General features: G+C 47.2%; 1 protein-coding gene across 6 annotated transcripts in view; it reads right to left on the minus strand.

Annotated features, from left to right (window-relative positions):
• Positions 1 to 21,627, minus strand: part of TNS3 (tensin 3) — a 339,136-nt gene that overhangs the window by 115,487 nt on the left and 202,022 nt on the right. For 5 of the 6 annotated variants that reach the window (XM_048511801.1, XM_048511805.1, XM_048511803.1 and 2 more), the window contains 5 exons: positions 18,343 to 18,403; positions 17,489 to 17,564; positions 9,564 to 9,693; positions 5,644 to 5,709; positions 2,644 to 2,748 (listed from right to left, as the gene is read on the minus strand). In XM_048511801.1, the coding sequence (XP_048367758.1) occupies positions 2,644 to 2,748; positions 5,644 to 5,709; positions 9,564 to 9,693; positions 17,489 to 17,564; positions 18,343 to 18,403 (438 nt within the window). The remainder of the gene's footprint in view (positions 1 to 2,643; positions 2,749 to 5,643; positions 5,710 to 9,563; positions 9,694 to 17,488; positions 17,565 to 18,342; positions 18,404 to 21,627) is intronic. The other variant, XM_048511800.1, reaches the window with a different exon arrangement.

The raw sequence follows: 21,627 nt of genomic DNA on the forward strand, positions 1-21,627 counted from the left end.
GTAGAGCACCAGCTGGGGAGGGCACCATGGCTGCGCCCCTGGGGCTTCTCCAATGGGGTTTTGGGCAGCACAGGAAGAAAAAAAACCTTGGCCACCTGAAAAATCCTATAGGAAACGCCAATTTATGCCACCCTTTTTGGTGGCACAAGTCGGCTGCTGGGGTAGGGGCGTTTCCGGGCTGAAAGTCCTTTGAGAACATAAGAACATAAGAACTGGCCTGCTGGATCAGACCAGAGTCCATCTAGTCCAGCACTCTGCTACTCACAGTGGCCCACCAGGTGCCTTTGGGAGCTCACCTGCAGGAGGTGAAAGCAATGGCCTTCTGCTGCTGCTGCTGCTCCTGAGCACCTGGTCTGCTAAGGCATTTGCAATCTCAGATCAAGGCAGATCAAGACTGGTAGCCATAGATCGACTTCTCCTCCATAAATCTGTCCAAGCCCTTTTTAAAGCCATCCCGGTTAGTGGCCATCACCACCTCCTGTGGCAGCACATTCCAAACACCAATCACACGTTGCCTGAAGAAGTGTTTCCTTTTATTAGTCCTAATTCTTCCTCCCAGCATTTTCAATGAGTGCCCCCTGGTTCTAGTATTGTGAGAAAGAGAGAAAAATTTATCTCTGTTAACATTTTCTACCCCATGCATAATTTTATAGACTTCAATCATATCCCCCCTCAGACGTCTCCTCTCCAAACTAAAGAGTCCCAAACGCTGCAGCCTCTCCTCATAAGGAAGGTGCTCCAATCCTTCAATCAATCGACTAAAGTTGACTAAGAGGTGACTAAAGTTGGCTCCGCCCCTGGAAATGCCCCCCTCCCACATCGGCAGGGGTTGTTGCAGTGGAAGTTGCTGCCAGAAGGCAGAACTCCTGGGTTTGGGTGCTGTGGCAGCCGGCCGCCAAGGTAAGTTCCTTTGCACCAGCATCCGTGCCACTTTGTATGGAGCTAGGGCACGGCACAACCCCTCTGCTGTTTGCCATGCAGCTTCAGCCCACACACACCCCATTTTGGATTGCACAGTTAGGGTGTTGGACCAGGATCTGGGAGACCCAGGATCGAATCCGAACTCCACCGTGGAAGCTGGCTGCATGACCTTGGGTCAGTCAAATATCTTTAACTGAACCCCAACAGAGATGGATTATTACAAGGGCCAGATGCAATACTTTTCCATCGGCCATTACAAAGGGTCGCTACCTATCTATCCCTCTCCAGGATCGGGTCTGTCCACACTGTAAAAACCAAGTGGAGACTCTTGCTCACATTATACTTGACTGTCCGAGATATGTGGGTATTAGGAATTTCTCTCCTGGGCGGGTCTTAGACAAATCTGAAAGAGACTCTGACAACTCTGTTGTGGAGCTTTTGTTAAATAACACAGAGGCCGTGCTCTTGGAAAAAGTAGCAAAATTTCTTTTACAAGTGACAGAATTTTCTAAGTAACGTCCAATGCTAGATACAGTTTATCTGTCTGTGTTTTGAATGGACTTTTGATTTGTACTTCAGAAAAGTCTGTAATGCTCTGGGGCCTATTTTAATATGCCTAATAAAGGTTGTATATTGTTGTATTGTATTGTACCTTGGGTCAGTCACTAAACTTCAGCTCCCAGTGTTCTTTTAAGAAAGCCATGCCAATTGGTTAGTACAGTGGTGGAGAACCTATGGCACTCCAGATGTTCATGGACTACAATTCCCATCAGCCAATTGGCCATGCTGGCAGGGGCTGATGGGAATTGTAGTCCATAAACATCTGGAGTGCCATAGGTTCGCCACCACGGGGTTAGTATGTTGGCAGGGTACAGAGAACACGTAACTATCGCAATCAGCTCAGGCCTGTAGCAAGCCACCAGTTGCAGCTACCACAGATATATATATATATGTCTGCACCAATCAAGCCATCACTAAACAAAGATTCCCTTCGTCTTCGGCCTCTTTTCAGATTTGCGAGCACATCTGGACGGCTTCTCCGTACACAAGGTCTCCAGAAGAACTTTGCTCAGCAAGCTACCCAATGCTCATCTCGAAACATAACCAGACACAAGGCACAAGGCACTGCTAACATGTTTTTATATCCGCAGTAGATTTCACATAAGCAATACCCGGACAGTCTTCCACTGGCTATTAAATTATTATTTTATTATTATTTATTTAATTTGTATACTGCCCGATCCCCGAAGGGCTCCGGGCGGTGAACAACATTCACTACAACATCAACAGGAGCGGTCGTACAAATATAAACACATAGGCTCCATCCCATAAAATAGCTTAAAACTCATAAAACAGCAAAAAACCATAATACATAATAAAAGGCGTCTGACCCCAATTTAAAACCTACCCCATGGGGGGGGGGATGGCAGGACCCCTCAATATGAGGGGACCCTGATGTAACTGCCCTAGAGGCATATGTTCCTCTTGAAAGAGCGTATTTAGGACATTCCTAAACTTTTCACCTTATCTCTGTCCAGGCAAAGTTAGACCCTATTTACTTATTTCAAGCCGGTCACACAATTAGTAAGACCTAACCGAGGCTATTAGTAATAGGACATTCTGAAAGTCATTAATTCAGAGGGTCGGCGTAAGTAGGAAGCGGCCCGATGGCACGAAATGCACACGAAGAGATCGTCGTGTTCCTCTCCTAACAGAACTCACCTTCGCCATCAGGGCTCAAGTTTTCGTAGGAATCCCAGCGAATCAAGGGATCGGAGGTGTCGGAGTCCACCATCACCCCCTGGTCATTCTGCAGATGTTCACACCCTGGAAGAGGAGAACAGCACCAGAATAATGTACAGGACACATTTCAATGGAGACTGTCGCATTTCAAACAGGCCGCGAAGTCCCAAGTGTGGAAACCTAGCACATCAATGGAAACCCTTAACCCTTCTTCCTTGAAGAGCTAGCTTTTTTGCATTCAGGGATGTAGGGACGTCCTTAAATGGAACCTCCTACCTGTATCCTGAAGTTATGCTATTCTCAGAGGAGTGTATCGGAGGCCTTCTACATACTGGAAAAAGCTTTTAGAAGGGCAACCTGGACACATGTCCGAAACTGGAAAGCCACTGTGAATACTCAGTCCTAACCAGCTATTGTGGGCTCTTGTTAGGACATCTTCTTACAGAGTCAAAATGAAATCCTATAGCCTAAGATGGCAAAGCTCTTCTCCCTCCTGCTCCATCTGGAAGGTACTCTCTTGCTCAGGATGAAGGGGTAAAGGTGTTCTGAGGAAACTGCCTCAGCCCTGTGTGTCTAGGGTAGGCTGACCAGCCGTCCCGCTTTTGGTGGGACAGTCCCGCCTTCGCACAATTTGTCCCGCGTTCCGCGGGTTCCTTCCATTGTCCCATTTTTGGGAGGCTGCCGCACTGCCTTCTGGGGCGCAAGGCAGTGCGGCAGCCTCTTGCGCGCGCGGCCGCAGGAGCACGGCCTTCTGGGGCGCTGCCGTTTCCTGCTGAACCGGCAGCGCCCCAGAAGGCTATGCACGCATGCCCGTGTGCGTGCATGCGCGCGCAGCCGCCTACCCCCGTCCCGGGTCCACAAGGTGACCATCTGGTCACCTTAGTCTAGGGGCTGATGCCAACCCCGACCCACTCCAGTGTGCCCCCGACCCTCAAAAACTTGTTGCTAATGGGGTCAACGTGTGAGAGCATGGCTAAGTTTCTGCAGGAAGCCATTAAGCTCCATCTTCCAAAGAAAGGGTGCCAATTTTTATTCTGGACCTTTTTACGATCATATTAACCCTTTTCTTTTTAACTCCATGCAATGTTGTATTGTGTGATGTCTTTCATCTATTTTAAATCTCTGTATGTTTTACATTTTTGCATATTATGTATTACTTTATAGCCTAGATGCCAATAAAGGCCTTGGACTGGAAAAAAAAGCTAATGGGGTTCTAGAGTCAAATCCGGCAGCAAAAATCCCTCAAGGCACACAACTGGACTATCAAAGAAAAGGAAAATCATGAATTTAAGCCTTAATTCATCAGGTTTCCCACTACTGGACTGGACAGTTGGCACATCAGTATTTGTAGAGAATTGTTACAGGAGTCCCAGGAACTTTTATCCTCGGATGATTTATCCTTTCAGATGGCATATCTGTGAAATCACCCATGGGGCTAATAACCCGCCAGAAACCCAAGCCTCAAGGATAACAGAAACCAAATTCGGAAGAGGTTAGCTCAAACTTGCAAAAGCACCTGCCGGCATAAATTTGATTAGTTGATAAAAGGGCCACTAGGCTACACTTTTATTTAGAAACAAAAGTCAACAGCTTTCTTCTTGACTGTGGTTCTTGTGCAATTTTGCATCAAAACAAAACACCGGGACCGTAAATTTGGAAACTATCCAGGCAAAGCTTGGCTCTCACGCAAAAAGAATTATTGTAAGGGGTTTTTTTTCTTACATGGCTTCCCAAGGTATCAAGGAGCACTAACTTAGCTTCACACCAGCGACTGGATCCCAGAAAGTCAAATTGAAACCACACTTAGGATACTAAGCGACAGTGTGGAACTAGTATCCGGGAGAACCAGATTCAAATCCCCATGAGGTTATGGAAGCTTGTGACCTTAGGCCAGTCACACATTCTCAGTCTGACCTACTTCGCAAGGTTGTTGTTAGGATCAAATGGAAGAGAAGAAAATTATGTCAGCTGCTGAGGAGAAAAGTGAGGTAGAAATGAAGTAAATAAATATTGTGCACTGTGGCTGAGGCCTAAAAGGTCACATGTGAATTGGTTAAGTTCTGCAGCTTCCTAGTAGCCCCTGCAATCCATTATGCCTCCTACCTCTGAAGAGAAATTGAGGGGCACAAACAAAAAAGGGGAACAAACTTAACTCTACAAAAGTAGAATTAAAGTACCTAAAAGTTCAAGAAACTGTTTAAGGGCCATTAAACATAAAATTGCTAAATATCAGAAACAAATATGTATTCATTACAAATTAAAATAATCTCCATTTGTAAAAGGTCCGAAATAGCCTACTTTACACACACAATATTACAATATACAAAAGGCACTTTTTTGACCCTCAAAAACAGAAATGTTTCAGCCAACTACTGGTGGTCAAAAGCAATACAGTGTTTAGCTACCAGGCTACAAATTACAATTGTAACACTTTTGTATGACTGAGACCAATTGTTGAAGAGTTGTTCAAATGGACACCCAGGTCTTCCACACAAACTCACATCTGCTTAAAGAATATAATGCAATGGGCCAATCATGCCCAATTCTGCTAGGGCAAAATCTTATAATGCCGTAGCCACAGGAAATTCTTTTAGTCTGGAGCAAATGAAGCCGCTCATCTGAGGCAGCATCCAATGCTAGGCGAGAAGATGCAGAAAAGAAGGATCAGGGCCCAAAGGTCCACAGAAGCCCTTGAGGAGTATCCTGGACCTTCATCTAGGTCCCTGACAGGCTCCTTTCTATCTACGGCCCCTTCCGCACACGCAAAATAATGCATTTTCAAACCACTTTCACAACTGTTTGCAAGTGGATTTTGCTATTCCGCACAGCTTGAAAGAGCACTGAAAGCAGTTTGAAAGTGCATTATTCTGCGTGTGCGGAATGAGCCTACATTAGTCTACTGGGGGCAATAAGGTTTACTTCAGAGTAAACATGCATAGGTCGGGGGTATTAGTTAGGTTGCTTATGCAGGATGCTCACCTGGGATTTTCTCTGGGGATCCCGAAAACACCAGCTCAACTTTTCCATAATCAGGGAAACGGTCATCTGAAGAACCAGAAGAAATCATTTCAGAAGGTTGGTTTTTTTCTTAACACAGAGAAAGGGGAAGAAATCAAGATTCTTTGGGAGGGTGAAATATGTGTAAGGCTGGATCATCAAAATCTAATCCTGCTCACTGCCTTCTAAAATAGAGAAAGTGGAATCATGATGGGGTGTGTGTGTGTGCGTGTGCGTGTGCGTGCGCGTGCGTGTGTGAAATGAGGGTAACGGCCCCATCCAGAAGGCGAGGCAGTCAGCTGCTAAAAGGCTACCAAAAAGGCTACCAAAGGGGTAGCATAAGCATGATATCCAGCCTGCTGGCGTAGCACGCCAAATGGCCGGGAGGGAGTTCTGCCAGTGGTGGGGGCACTGGGACACCGGTGTCACGTTTCAGCGTCTGGGGCCCACAGTGGCTGCATGCTGCTGGATTCTTCCCTCCACTGGGGCAAGTACACCGGGGAGGGCAAATCTGCCAGCATGGCCAGTATGCCACTCCCAAAGCAGATTTCCCACCCACCCACCTTTGGATGGGGCTGTAAGGCTGGGTCTTTAAAATCTAATTCTACTCACCGCCTTCTAAAATACTAACGTAATCCTGTGCAGTGGTGGGATCCAAAAATTTTAGTAACAGGTTCCCATGGTGGTGGCATTCAAACTGTGGCGTAGCGCCAATGGGGCTGGGCGGGGCACGACGGGGCGTGGCTGGGCATTCCTGGGCGGGGCATTCCTGGGCGGGGCTGTGGCAAGGACACAGCCGGTGCGCCGGTCCTTGGGCGGGAAACGAATGCACGCAGGCGCAGGCTGCCACCCACGCAGGTGCACTTCCTGCTAGACTGCTTCAAGTTCTGCGCGCTACTGCTGAGAAGAGGGGCGTAACTAAGGCAAAAATCACGTGGCAAAATCACCCATTAGTAACCCCCTCTCGGCACACACCAATAATTAGTAACCTACTCTCGGGAACCTGTGAGAACCTGCTGGATCCCACCTCTGCTCCTGTGTCTGGGTCAGAACAGTTTTAAAGTTTCATCCGGATTAAAGAACGAGGTATAACGCTGAGAACAAAACATCGTATCAATTTACTTTCTCTTCACAGCTCATGGTTGCTTTTTTCTTCTAAAGGAAACTAATTTTTCTCTCTCTTGACGGAGCTGCCAGTGTGAACATGAAAGGCCAACCCTGCAAGAATTTTGTGTGGCCCCCAAGTGCTCGCTAGGGTGTGGCCAGACTGACCAGAGCCCAGGTAAGCAGCAAGCGAGGCACAGTAAAGACAGGTCGGAGTCAGGGCAAGCAGCAGGCAAAAGGGTCGTCCTAAACACTACAGAGTCAGGGCAGGCAAAGGGGTGGTCAAGGCAGTTCAGAGTCAAGGGACAGGCAAGAGGTCCTGCAAGCAGGTGGGCTGAGAGCCGGAGGTCAGAAGAAGACCTGGAACATGGAGGTTGCCAAGAAGTACATCTGTTGCATCCGGGCAGAGCCAAACCAGGAGAGGGTTTATAAACAACATCAACAACCTTTATTGGCATAACAGTACAGTTCCATAAACAATAGGCTCATTCAGGCCAGACAAAGGAAAAGAAAGAGAAGAGGAATAATAAGAAAGATAAAAATAAAAAGGAAGGAGAGGAAGGAGGTATTAGTCAAGTTTACCCTTGGAACTCTGAATTACAAATAAGTCGAAGAATTTGGCTACTGAATCAGTTACGTCACTGCTGCCATTGTCTAATAAGAAGGCGATCTTCTGCAAGTTGGAAGCATGCTCTTTTTTTAGCTAACAACGGTGGTAGCAGTTTTGTTCTAAGTGCAGTATAAAGGGGGCAGTAGAGTAAGATGTGTTCTGTGGAACCTACGCAGTCCCCATTGCACGCACAGAGCCTTTGATGGGAAGGAATGTTGGCAAATCTCCCTGTTAGTGCAGCTGATGGAACAGCATTGCGGCGAGCTGGCATCATTGCTCTACATAAGCGAAATTATTTGATAGAGATATTTAACCCCATGCAGGGGATACCCAGGGCTAAAGGTGTGGCAACAGGGTTTATATATGAGATTCTGGCTAATGAGGCTAGGATTCTGCAAGGACTCAGTCCTCCTCAGATGCAGATGCCTCCATCTGGCAGAGCCTTCTACCAGACTGAGCAGCAATGCAAGCACTTCTACTTTTACTCTGTAATTGCAGCCTCTGCCTCTGTCTCCTTCATGCAGCTGGCTCATTACTTGGCTCTTCTGAGATTCCTGACGGCTCTCCCAGCCGCACGGCATCAGGCTCTGCCTTGGCTTGCAGCGAAGGGTTTGGAGCTGGCTCTGCTGCCTGCATCTCCTCGCGAGGAGCCAACTCTGGCTCCACAGCATCTTGAGGCTCTACAGAAGACTCCTCAGTGTCCAGGGACTGGGTCATGACAAATAATTTCCTCAGAAGCCCCCCTGGATGAGTGAGAGGGCCAAAAGGCCCCTCCCCCTGCACCCTTACTCAGGTTACATTAATTTCTATGTGCAGGAAAACTCCCAAGAGGACTGGGATCAAAAACCAAACATATGCATGCCACTATTCGGCAGGCAAATGAGAAGATTTGTTTTTCCTCTTCCGGGGTGGGGAGAGATGCTGATAATTATAAGTCACAGCTGCTCATGTGGTGAATATTCATTCCTTTCTTTCCACTATCATCTCTGGAAGGATACGCCTTCACACCACTTCAAAAAACTGAAGAGCCAGAGATGATAGTGGGGCAGAAGAAACGTCAACACTCTGGTCACAATGGCTTTTATATCATTCCATTTTCAACTGACTTAAAAACCACATCCTCCCTCAGACTCAGAAAAAGTAACTCCCTGGAGCTGATAACCAACAATGTTTTCAAGAATTATTGGCTATCCTGTCTCTGTTTTTCAATGCTAACGTTCAGAAATAGTCAAGTGATAGTCCGTGTTTATGCACACCGTTTCCTTCATCCCTAAAGAGGAGACACCACATTTTGTTACAGTTCTCTTTTGGGTCTCCTGCAGATAGTGCAACTGTTCATCCTGGGGTACAGTGAGGAGGAGGAGGAGGAGGAGGAGGAGGAGGAGGAGGAGGAGGAGGAGGAGGAGGAGGAGGAGGAGGAGGAGGAGGAGGAGGAGGAGGAGGAGAAGGAGAAGATACCCCCACCTTTCTCTCCTATAAGGAGAGTCAAGGCGGCTTCCAAACTCCATCCCTTCCTATCCCCACAGCAGAAACCTTGAGAGGTTGGTGGGGCTGACAGAGCTCTTGAGAGAACTGTGACTGGCCCAAGGTCACGCAGCAGGCTTCGAGTGTAGGAGTGGGGAAACAAATCCAGTCCACCAGATGAGAAGAAGAAGAAAAGAAGAGGAGGGGGAGGAGGAGGAGGAGGAGAGGAGGAGTAGTAGTTTGGATTTATACCCCCTATCTCCTGTAAGGAGACTCAAAGGAGCTTACAATCTCCTTTCCCTCCCCCCCCTCCCCCACAACAAACACCCTGTGAGGTGGATGGGGCTGAGAGAACTCCAAAGAGCTGTGACTAGCCCAAGGTCACCCAGCTGGCTTGTGTTGAACTGCACAGGCTAATCTAGTTCCCCAGATAAGCCTTGACAGCTCAAGTGGCAGAGCGGGGAATCAAACCCGGTTCTCCAGATTAGAGTCCACCACTCTTAACCCCTCCGCTATGGTGAAATACATGCACTCCATTACTTGTGACACTCTTATTGGTACCTGGTGTCATCTTTTATCAGGGAGATGAGTGCCTCTGGGCTTCTGAACACTATCCCCACATCCTGAATGTCAGCTGCCTCCACCAAAGCCAAAACCCCTCCAGACATGCACACAGAAACGTTCTTAACTCCCTCCCTCGTGCCACTGGAAGGACGGAGCTTGCCTTTGTTAGCGTTGTCCAACTCCTCTTTGCCGTAGACCAGACCTTGTCCCTGAACAGCCCCTGAATGGAACTGCAGGCGGAAAATGACGTCGCGGGTGGCTGATCGGTATTTCTTGTGGTAGCACTTCAGCTGAAAGACAGGGCGACCAACAATGACACTTCCAGTAGTCACAGCAAAGCCCAAACACACAAGAGAATCCCTGAGGACACTTTCTTCCCACAGACAAGCTGACTGACGTGTTGGCAGAGGTGTACAAGACCAAGGCACAAAACCATGCTCAGTAATAAAGCACACAGAGAGTCTTTGAGCAAAACACTGCTCCTCAGCTTGGGGTGTTCCACAGCAGGGGTCCCCACCATGGCATCCATGAGCTCCACAGCATTCAACACCTTTCCTGGCCTCTGCCAGGTGATTTTAAAAAGCTCCACGTGACTGGGGACCAGGATATCTTCTCTTAGTTGTTTCTACCTGGGAATTAAGATCACAGGAGGAGGAGGAGGAGGAGGAGGAGGAGGAGGAGGAGGAGGAGGAGGAGGAGGAGGAGGAGGAGGAGGAAGAAGAAGAAGAAGAAGAAGAAGAAGAAGAAGAAGAAGAAGAAGAAGAAGAAGAAGAAGAAGAAGAAGAAGAAGAAGAAGAGGAAGAAGGAGAAGAAGGAGAGGAAGAAGAGGAAGAGGAGGAGGAGGAGGAGGAGTTTGGATTTATATCCCTCCTTTCTCTCCTTCAGGAGACTCAAAGGGGCTTACAATCTCCTTGCCCTTCCCCCCTCACAACAAACACCCTGTGAGGTAGGTGGGGCTGAGAGTCCCTTCTGACTGCCCCATCAATCAAAGACGCCCGTTTGGTGGATTCACAAGAAAAGGACCCATCTCCCCAAAGTGTGCCCGGCCCCCGCACTTTCAATCTTCAGGGGGCAACATGAAGATGTTTTTTATTTATGACTGCATTTGGTTAAAGCAAATCCTAAACGAGGGGTCTGCAACCTGCGGCTCTCCAGATGTTCATGGACTACAATTCCCATCAGCTGGCAGGGGCCGATGGGAATTGTAGTCCATGAATATCTGGAGAGCCGCAGGTTGCAGACCCTGACCTAAACAATGACTTTAAACATCTTTTCTCCACACAGGCCTTTTGCTGCCTTTTTATCTTATTGCGTTGATGCCTTGGAGGCCGATTGCCAGGAAGAAACATGCAGAATTCACGGTCACAATGCGAAGTGGAACCCGGCCGTCCTACCAGGATGAATTTCACCTGTGAGGTGCAGCTACACATTTCAAGAGTGTCCCCTTCATGCAACTCTAGTATCTCATCTTAATTCCTCTGGCAATGGTTGGAGCTCTGAAATGGGCCCCAAATCCTCTGGGTTCTGTCTCTCCTGAGAGAACACCTTACTCATTGATTGGTTCATGGGGGAATTTCTGGGTGTCTGTCACTGTGCTGGGGAAAAGTTCCACCAAGTTGCAGCTGGCTTGCGGTGATACCGTAGGATTTTCAAGGCAAGGGATGTTCAGAGGTGAGTTTGCCATTGCCTGCATCAGAACAGCAATCCTGGACTTCTTTGGTGGTGTCCCATCTAAGCAGTGACGAAGGTCATGAACTGCCCATGCGAGCCCTCCCCACTCCCGGCACGCCCCGCCCTGAAACACCCCCGACATGCCCCGCCTCTGAAATGCCCCTGGCCCCGCCCCCCATGTGATTGCAAATGGCGGCGCCTGGGACAAGCCGCCCCAGATATCCCCACTGCAACTACACGCCTGCATCTAAGTCCTAACCAGGACCAGCCCTACTTAGCTTTCAATGGTCTGATGAGCTCAGGCTAGCCTGAGCTATCCAAGTCATGCCAAGTTTGTCACAGAACATTAGAGGACTCCAGGATATGGCTACGGGTGAGTCAAGATGTCAGTCAGCAGTGTCTGCTGGGCCTCACTGTTGCATTGAAACAATAGAGAGCATTCTGAAATTTTTCTCTCTTTCTCACAATACTAGAACCAGGGGGCATTCATTGAAAATGCTGGGGGGGAGAATTAGGAGAAATAAAAGGAAACAGTTCTTCACGCAACATGTGATTGGTGTTTGGAATATGCTGCCACAGGAGGTGGTGATGGCCACTAACCTGGATAGCTTTAAATGGGCTTGGACAGATTTATGGAGGAGAAGTCGATCTCTGGCTACCAATCTTGATCCTTCTTTATCTGAGGTTGCAAATGCCTTAGCAGACCAGATGATCGGGAGCAACAGCCGCAGAAGGCCATTGCTTTCACATCCTGCATGTGAGCTCCCAAAGGCACCTGGTGGGCCACTGCAAGTAGCAGAGAGCTGGACTAGATGGACTCTGGTCTGATCCAGCTGGCTTGTTCTTATGTTCTTATGGAGTGGAACCCCTTATACTTCCATGCAAGCAAATCACAGTAGATTAAAATGTCGGGACTCTGCCTTTCACGGAAGCCTGCCCACCTTCTCTTCAACTCTGAAGAAAGTTCCAAAGGTTCCTAGAAACAATTCCGAATCCACTGGAGCCAACCCGACGCGAGCAATTCTCGACACTTCCATAATCCTTTTTAGCTGGCACCTGCGTATAAGGTGAGTCTTACCTCATACAGCAAGTATGTCCAGCAGCAGGAAAGCAGATAAAGGGGTTGTCAAAACACCAGTGTGGTATTTCCAAACACAGATTTAGTCATCTGGTGCCCTGTGAGAAGACCAACCCTCCTCCAATTCCAGCATAGATGCCATACCCCAGATGGGAAAGCAAGATAGCACTCCCTGAAGAGTTTGAGGTCTGAACGGTACATTCTTTCCTGATTATTCATGATGCAACGGCATGCGTGCGTTCACCGAGGCAGTCTGAAGAGCTGTCCAAAAAGACAAGTTTGCACTTCCAACTACACTGTTCAGGCCCCCGGTGAACTCTTTTCCTGAGAAAGCATTTTCCAAGGCGTCTGAGTTTTCGTTGATGGAAGGCAAAAACCACACTCGGCCAGGTTTCAACTTACTTTTAAAATATATACATATATATTGACTGGAGGGCAGATGTAGACATTACCATGGACTGACGGAGGTCTGGTGAACTTCCCACCCCTGCCCCACGTTTCCTCACCCTGTCTAGCTTAACTTATACAGTGCCATCACTCCATGCAGCACCCCTTCTGGTGGTGCTGACAGACGGCCGTCTGAGGCACATGTAGAACTTTGCAGTCAACTAGACATCACTAAAAAGAGAGGGGTGAGAGGAAATGAATACAGATCAGCGGCAGTCTTTCCTTCCCCTCAGGAGGAAACTTAGCAAGGATCCCGGGTCTCAAATGGTCTGTGGCAGAATACTGCAAAGACCGAATTCAGATCAAAGCAGTCTGGCAAAGGCGGTGGGGGGAGGGTGGGGGAATCAACTAACTTCCTCCAAAGCTTCCCTAACCAAAACCAATTTTGTTACCACTTTAAAGAGTGAGGGGACAAGGGAGTCCCTTCAAAATGCAATCCCTTCCCCCTTAAAGAGAGCCAGAGTAGTGTAGAGGTCAGAGTGTCACTCATATCTGGGAGATCTAGGTTCAAATCCCCACTCATGCCGCTGAAGCTCAATGCGTGGGCCCAGACATATGCTCTCAGTCTAACCTACCTCCTAAGGTTGTTGTGAGCCCAACATGGAGGAGAGGAGAACAATGTAAGCTGATTGGAGTCCCCACTAGGGGGACAGGCAGGCCATACATCATGATGATGATGAAGAAGAAGAAGAGGAAGGAGGAGGAGAAGGAGAAGGAGAAGAAGAGGAGGAAGAGGAGGAGGAGGAGGACTTTGGATTTATATCCCCCTTTTCTCTCCTGTAGGAGACTCAAAGGGGCTTACAATCTCCTTGCCCTTTCCCCCTCACAACAAACACCCTGGGAGGTTGGTGGGGCTGAGAGAGCTCTGAAAAGCAGTGACTAGCCCAAGGTCACCCAGCTGGCGTGTGTGGCAGTGTACAGGCTTATCTGAATTCCCCAGATAAGCCTCCACAGCTCAGGCGGCAGAGCTGGGAATCAAACCCAGTTCCCCCAGATTAGAATGCACCTGCTCTTAACCACTACGCCACTGCTGCTCCTTTATTGCTGCTCCTTTATTACGGTACTGAAGGAGAGTGGAAAGAGTTTCCAATAGCAAAAAGAAGCAGGTGAAGCATTAACTCGCTCTTCTCCAGGTGAGCACGGCTTGCAAGTTTGATTTTGAGAAATGAATGGAGATGGGTGATTTTTTTCACATCCCTTTCTGGCTTTTACTGCCGTCTTCTTTCCAAGAAGCTGCTCAGCGGGTTGGTGGTTTTTAATGCCACCGAGACCCAAGGGACAAGCGATGGCAGTCCCCTTGTGTCTCCCAAGCAATTGATTTGCTCCATTCATGAGCAAAACACAGAAGAAGGGAGGATTGAAAGATCAAAGAGAATTAGGACTAATAAAAGGAAACACTTCTTCACGCAACGTGTGATCGGTGTTTGGAATATGCTGCCACAGGAGGTGGTGATGGCCACTAACCTGGATAGCTTTAAAAGGGACTTGGACAGATTTATGGAGGAGAAGTCGATCTATGGCTACCAATGTTGATCCTCCTTGATCTGAGATTGCAAATGCCTTAGCAGACCAGGGGCTCGGGAGCAGCAGCAGCAGCAGAAGGCCATTGCTTTCACATCTTGCATGTGAGCTCCCTAAGGCACCTGGTGGGCCACTGCGAGTAGCAGAGTGCTGGACTAGATGGACTCTAGTCTGATCCAGCAGGCTCTTTCTTATGTTCTTATGGTGCCAAGATCAGCAATGCACAACACTGCTCCCCGTAAGTCCCACCCCTCTACAGGCTGCATGAAAGAATCTGGCAGTTCTGTTGCCACTGGCTTTTCTGCCTGGAAGCTGCAGATCGCTGTCATTGCCAGAGTTTTGATTTGCATGCAGGGGCCGTGCCAAGAATGTGCTGTGGTGGCATGCAGACTCTCCAGTGCGTTGGCAGGAAGGTGCTCCTCGTACCTGCTAGCACTCGTTATGAAAACACGCTTCACGGGCTCAGGAATTCTGCCTTGCTACAAGCAGCCTGTAAGTTAAATCACAGGACTGAAATGTGAATTAAGTACCTGAAAGGTCAAGAAGAACACACACAGGACCACTAAGTATAAGATTATAAAAATACTTAAGAACATAAGAACAAGCCAGCTGGATCAGACCAGAGTCCATCTAGTCCAGCTCTCTGCTACTCGCAGAGGCCCACCAGGTGCCTTTGGGAGCTCACATGCAGGATGTGAAAGCAATGGCCTTCTGCGGCTGTTGCTCCCGAGCACCTGGTCTGTTAAGGCATTTGCAATCTCAGATCAAAGAGGATCAAGATTGGTAGCCATAAATCGACTTCTCCTCCATAAATCTGTCCAAGCCCCTTTTAAAGCTATCTAGGTTAGTGGCCATCACCACCTACAGAATACACACACACGCATGCACAATCAAAATATGCTAAGGGCCCACAGTACCCTACATTAGAAATATAGTATCTCACATAAATAATACAAATGGGGCCCAGAAAACATTTTGTATTATTGATGTGCAATATTATATTTCGAGTATAGCTTCATTATGATCCCTTAACGTATTGTGATGATTTTAATCCAAAACAAATATATATATTTTTCTTTATTTTTCTAATTTTATCATTAGCGGCCTTGTATGTGTTTTTCTTCACCTTTCAGGTACTTCATTCCAGTGTTCTAGGGCTAAGGTTTATTCCTGTCCCTTGTTTGCATAGGGCTGAAACTACAACGGCCTTGGTTCTGAACTACGACAATCGAAGCCCAAGACACAGGGTGGCATGGATTCTGCCCTGAGAAAATAAAAAATGTAAGTTCTGTGCCAAGAAAAGTTAAGCTATGTATGTTACACAAGAATTTTGCTCTGATGCATAATTTATTTTGGTTTTGCTAGTCATTAAGTGTGGCAAAGGCTCCTATACTTTTTAAGTAAAAGGAATTTTTATAAAATTAAGTAAAGGGAATTATTATAAAATTTAGTCTGTAGTGGGAAGTTCTTTTTTTAAATTGTGGCTATCTAAAACAAAGAAAATGAAGTGTATTGATTTAGTGTAAAATGTACAATGTATAATTTTTGTATATTTTAATATGATATGGACATGGTTATTTGATAAACCAATTTTTGAAAAAGAGAGAGGGGCAGACTCCTGAAGGGCAAGGAAATCCTGTCACCTGACTCTTGGAAAGTTTGTTCAGCCATCCCTTTGGCTTGCAAATTTAAGCACTGGGAATGTGAGTTTTGTTTTCTAAAAAAGGGGAAACAGACACACACACACAGGGGAAACATACACACACACACACACACACAACCATACAGCCTTACGGGCAAATCTTTAACAGTGCATTCATATATATATATATACATACACACACACACACACAACCACACAGCCTTACGGGCAAATCTTTAACAGTGCATTCATGTAACAGAATTTTCTTACACAAAGAGAACGATTAAAAAAATTACAATTTTGCCAGCTCTCTCTTGGGTAAGCTCCTACTTAATATGCCTTTAAAGATCGCTGGAAGGCAATAATTTGCTAGAGTGAGGGCCATCAGCCAGCTCACAGATTTTGCCAACAGCGGGGTAGCGGCACCAAGAAAGACACTTACGCCAAGAAATCAATAGTCTTTTCAGTATGTGCCAAAATGGGTGGCATGAAATGTGGAGCTGCCTTTACAGGGAAAGGCACTTTGTTCACAAGAGATCCGGGAGAACTACAACAAAGGTCCCTGCCGCACATGCAGAATAACGCACTTTCAATCCACTTTCACAATTGTTTGCAAGTGGATTTTGCTATTCCGCACAGTAAGATACAGCTGCAAAGTGGATTGAAAGTGCATTATTCTGCATGTGCAGAAGGGGCCAGATATGCACAGGTATTCTTATCCCGGTTTTCTCCCTAGAGCAGGGGTCTGCAACCTGTGGCTCTCCAGATGTTCATGGACTACAATTCCCAATTGCCCATGCTGGCAGGGGCTGATGGGAATTGTAGTTCATGAACATCTGGAGAGCCACAGGTTGCAGACCCCTGTCCTAGAGGCTTCTAAAAATAGAAATTTAAATAAAATGAAGAAACAAATGTGCATTACAGAGAGATCCGAGTCCATCAGCACCTTAGAGACAAATAATTCGAGAGTCAAAACACCCTTCACCCGATGCTCTTGAAAGCTCACACCCCGAAAATCTTGTTGGGCTCTGAGGTAAATTCTCATCGGGCTCTCACTAAATTCAAATCTAGTTGCTCTACTGCAGACCCTCACGACCACCCAGTGAAATGACACGCCACAGGCACACATTCTGCACCAATCACATGGCCCCATTCACAATTACTTTCAACCCAAACAGCCACATTAACTTCCATCCGTGGTATGGGGCCTACACCTCAGGGAGGCTCACAGCTTAACTTGTCCTTCGTGAAGCAGATGTTTCAAGGTGGAAAACACCTGTCAACTACAAGTTCCACTGGGCAAGGTATTTCCCCACTGTCCTAAAACACGAGGGCAGGTGCCACACTAGGATATGTGTGTAACAGCCTTCCCTCTGTGATACACCTCTGAAGATGCCAGCCACAGATGCAGGCAAAACATTAGGAACAAGATCCACCAGACCACGGCCAAACAGCCCGGAAAACCCACCACAACCAGTTGAATCTGGCCATGGAAGCCTTCAACAATACATAATGTTGTACAAGATTATTATGGTATTTATCAAGCATTGTGATTATCAAGTCTCCAAGGAAGACAACAGCAAATCACCTCTGCTGAAGCACTTCTCTTGGAAACTCCAGCGTGAGGAAAAAATGGAGGAGAAAATGACACGGTACACCATTTCGTGTCCTTGTTGCAAAGGAAAGCAGGGCATGCATAAATGAATGAAATTCAGGTACAACTTACCATGACATCCCCCTTCAGAAGTTGAGCTGGTTCAATCGCAATGCTGACTCTGCTTTGGTTCTCTGGCCCCACACTACTTAAAGCAAAAAACCAGGGAAAAAATAATTACAAGGGCAGCAGCACTTTAAGATTTTAAAATGACAAATCATTTTGAGCCCCAGAGCCCTGAACTGCTTACAGATGGTACAGACTCAACATGATCACATGGCGTAGTCACCCTTTCCCCAGGTTATACCATCTCAGAATAAAAATGGGGGGGCGGGGGCACAAATTTTAAGGCTTATCCATCACACACACACACACAAAACTCAGTACTGAGAATACTAGGACATCTGGAAGAGAGTCCATTAGTCAATTTCTCTTTACAGTGAGCACAGAGTATTTCGACATAGGAGAACATTTAAACACATGATCGGCAACTTCCAATCTGAAACGGAACAGTCTTGGGAGCAGAGGCGTAGCTGGGCCATACTGCGCCTAGTGCACACTCTGCGTTTTCCACCCCCTCCCCCACGGCGCCCTCCCTTACCCCCCACACACTTACCTTAGTTCAGTCTGAAAGTGCAGGCTAGAAAAAACGGCCTGTTAACTTGAGGCTGAAAACGGCCTGGTGGGAACCATACTTCCCAGGAGACCTTGGGAAGTGTTTTCAGGATGAACTAAGGTAAGTTTGGGGGCGGGAGGGGCAACGCAGGGGGCGGGGGCGATTTTCCGCCCCCAGGCGTGCACCCGGTACAATGCGCCCCCCTCTGTCCCCTGGTAGCTCCACCTCTGCTTGGGAGGACTCAACAACTTTTTGGACTGACTAATAAACACATTGGGGTGGGGGGGTGGGGAGAGTTGTGATTACTTACTACACTCCTGATGTATAAACTGGCTGCATGGTTTGGTACAACTTCAGAAATGGCCGACACACTGAAAAACAAAGATGAACAATATATTTAACTTTGCAAGAGAAATTAACTGCGAATGGAGTTTTATGTATGATGGGGCATTCTCCAAAGGAATATTATGACTGGCCATAATTTCTGTTTGGTCGCCAGGGACAAATACCTCAGTCTGGCACTGGCAGCTCTCACAGATACATGTATTCCCGTGGTGGCGAACCTTTGGCACTCCAGATGTTATGGACTACAATTCCCATCAGCCCCTTCCAGCATGGCCGGCCAAAGGTTTGCCACCACTGGAGTGCCAAAGGTTTGCCACCACTGATGTATTCTCTCCATCTCTTTTGTCTTTTCTTAGATAGATAAAAGGACAGCTGCCATATTGTTCTTGGAAACTATCACAGTTAGTTTCTTTGTACTAGGGCAGAGGTGGCCAACCTATGACGCTCCAGATGTTCATGGACTATAATTCCCATCAGCCCCTGCCGGCATGGCTGGCCAAAGGTTTGCCACCACTGGAGTGCCAAAGGTTTGCCACCACTGATGTATTCTCTCCATCTCTTTTGTCTTTTCTTAGATAGATAAAAGGACAGCTGCCATATTGTTCTTGGAAACCATCACAGTTAGTTTCTTTGTACTAGGGCAGAGGTGGCCAATCTATGACGCTCCAGATGTTCATGGACTACAATTCTCACCAGCCCCTGCCGGCATGGCCAATTGGCCATGCCGGCAGGGGCTGATGGGAATTATAGTCCATGAACATCTGGAGCACCATAGATTGGCCACCCCAATACTAGGGTCTCAGAGACTCTTTTCTTTTGCCAGGCTCAGTTTGGGATGGGAAGAGGTATCTTTCTCTCCTATTAAAGCTGATCTACAACAGAAGATACTGTCAACTAGGAAGCATCAGCCTTTCCATTGGCTGGAGAAAGGATACTATCAGCCATCCAGTGTTCCTGCACGCAGTAAGGATTTCTCTGCACCCATTAAACAGAATGACAGCCCTATTAAGAAGAGTTGGAAGAAGAAGAGTTGGATTTATATCCCCCCTTTTTCTCCTGTAAGGAGACTCAAAGGGGTTTATAATCTCCTTTCCCCCCCCCCCCCCCCACTCCGGCCACAACAAACACCCTGTGAGGTAGGTGGGGCTGAGAGAGCTCAGAAGAACTGTGACTAGCCCAAGGTCAGCCAGTTGGTGGGTGTTGGAGTGCACAGGCTAATCTGAATTCCCTAGATAAGCCTCCACAGCTCAAGCGGCAGAGCTGGGAATCAAACCCGGTTCTTCCAGATTAGAGTACACCTGCTCTTAACCACCACGCCACTGCTGCTCCCTTCTTCACTAGCAACCTCCACCAGTCCTAGCCAAGATACGTCAGGGATAGTGCTCTGGATTGAACCACTAGGGAAGAAGAATTGTGTCTGTAGAGTGCTGGAAACTAGCTTCAGGAACAACCGGGAAGGAAGTTCTTCTGCACTATCCACTTTCCACAGGAGATGGCACAACTCAGGAGAAGTCTCACCTGCCACACTAAGATGCTGGTGGTTTCCTGGAGAGTCCTCTCCGTCATTAGTGCAGGGGTCCTCAGCAAGACTGTGGGGCCGGCCAACAATTTTTATACCACCCGCGAAGGACTTTTAGGAAGGGTATCAATATTAAGTTTATTGAAACAGAATTATTGCACAGGAGAACCTGTGTGTGCGGCTCAGGGGAAGTAGACTCAATGTCACATATCTTACTGCATTGCAAGTTACATGAAGGTGAAAGGAAGCTGTTGATCCAACCATTGTTAACTCGTCATGTATATCCATTCATAGATAACTCAGATACGAATTCTGTAAGAATATTATTAGAAGATCGTGTTTCTGCCATTTCACAGAAGGTAGCTAAATTTTGTATATTGGTACACAACAAGCATAGTTCCTTATTAAGACAAAGAGCTGCACTGTGTGATGAGGACTGTAATAATGCCTGAAGCTAATGTTATTTATTAATAGATTTTATAATGGATTTTAATTTATATTATATTTTTGTATAAGTGGAGTGCTATGTATTCACATGTACTCTGATTTTAAACTATTGGCTGGCCAAAAGGCCGTAATAAATATCTATCTATGACTTTTAGGAAGTGTGTGGGGCAAGGCAAGGCAGAGGCCCCTTCCGCACATGCAGAATAATGCACTTTCAATCCACTTTCACAGTTGTTTGCATGTGGATTTTGCGATTCTGTGCAGTAAAATCCAGCCGCAAAGTGCACTGAAAGTGCATTATTCTGCATATGCAGAAGGGGCCGGAGATTTTGCCCAGCAGGCTTCTGACTGACCACTGGAGATTGGATTGCCCACATAGATTTTCAAAAGCATTGCTTTGGAAGCTGTTGCCACCACCACACAAGGAGCCGCACTGTGCTACTGAAATTAAGTTGTGGTGACCGTTTTGGATTCCAAAGGGGCCTGCAAGCTCAAGAAGGCTGGAGAACTCTGCCTCAGTGGAAGAGAAGGAGCCAGGAAGTGGCTGATCGAGCATTACTGGGGGGAGGGGGTGGTGAAGCAAGAATGGAATCCATGCTGAGGTAGGGAAATCAAGAAGAAGAAGAGTTTGGATTTATATCCCCCCTTTCTCTCCTGTAGAAGACTCAAAGGGGCTGACAATCTCCTTGCCCTTCCCCACCCACAACAAACACCCTGTGAGGTAGGTGGGGCTGAGAGAGCTCCGAAAAGCTGTGACTAGCCCAAGGTCACCCAGCTGGCGTGTGTGGGAGTGTACAGGCTAATCTGAATTCCCCAGATAAGCCTCCACAGCTCAGACGGCAGAGCTGGGAATCAAACCCGGTTCCTCCAGATTAGATACACGAGCTCTTAACCTCCTACGCCACTGCTGCTCCCAAAAAAGTGGGATGGATTTATTTCTTTGAACTCAGGCGGTGATGCTGCTGCTATTGGTGAGGGAGCACCACCCATCAGCAGAGTTGTTAGCCCTGATCCTGAGTTCCTTAAAAAACTAGGAATAAAAACCCCCTAGTTTTCTTGACTTCAGCAAACAAAAGATATCTCCCAGCACTGGTGGCTTCTGTTTCAGTCACAGAAATAAATAACTACAGAAGAGCATATATATTAGTGAGGTGCTCTGCTTTACCAACAGCAGGACTGAAGGATAAGTACAGAAAAACTCCAAGGGTCAGACAGATTATACCCTTGCAAAATAAAGCAAGAAGAATCAATGGAACATGTTTTCTTGCACTGTTCATTCTGTGA

This window comes from Sphaerodactylus townsendi, linkage group LG11 (assembly GCF_021028975.2).
Source record: "Sphaerodactylus townsendi isolate TG3544 linkage group LG11, MPM_Stown_v2.3, whole genome shotgun sequence".
Lineage (NCBI taxonomy): Eukaryota > Metazoa > Chordata > Lepidosauria > Squamata > Sphaerodactylidae > Sphaerodactylus > Sphaerodactylus townsendi.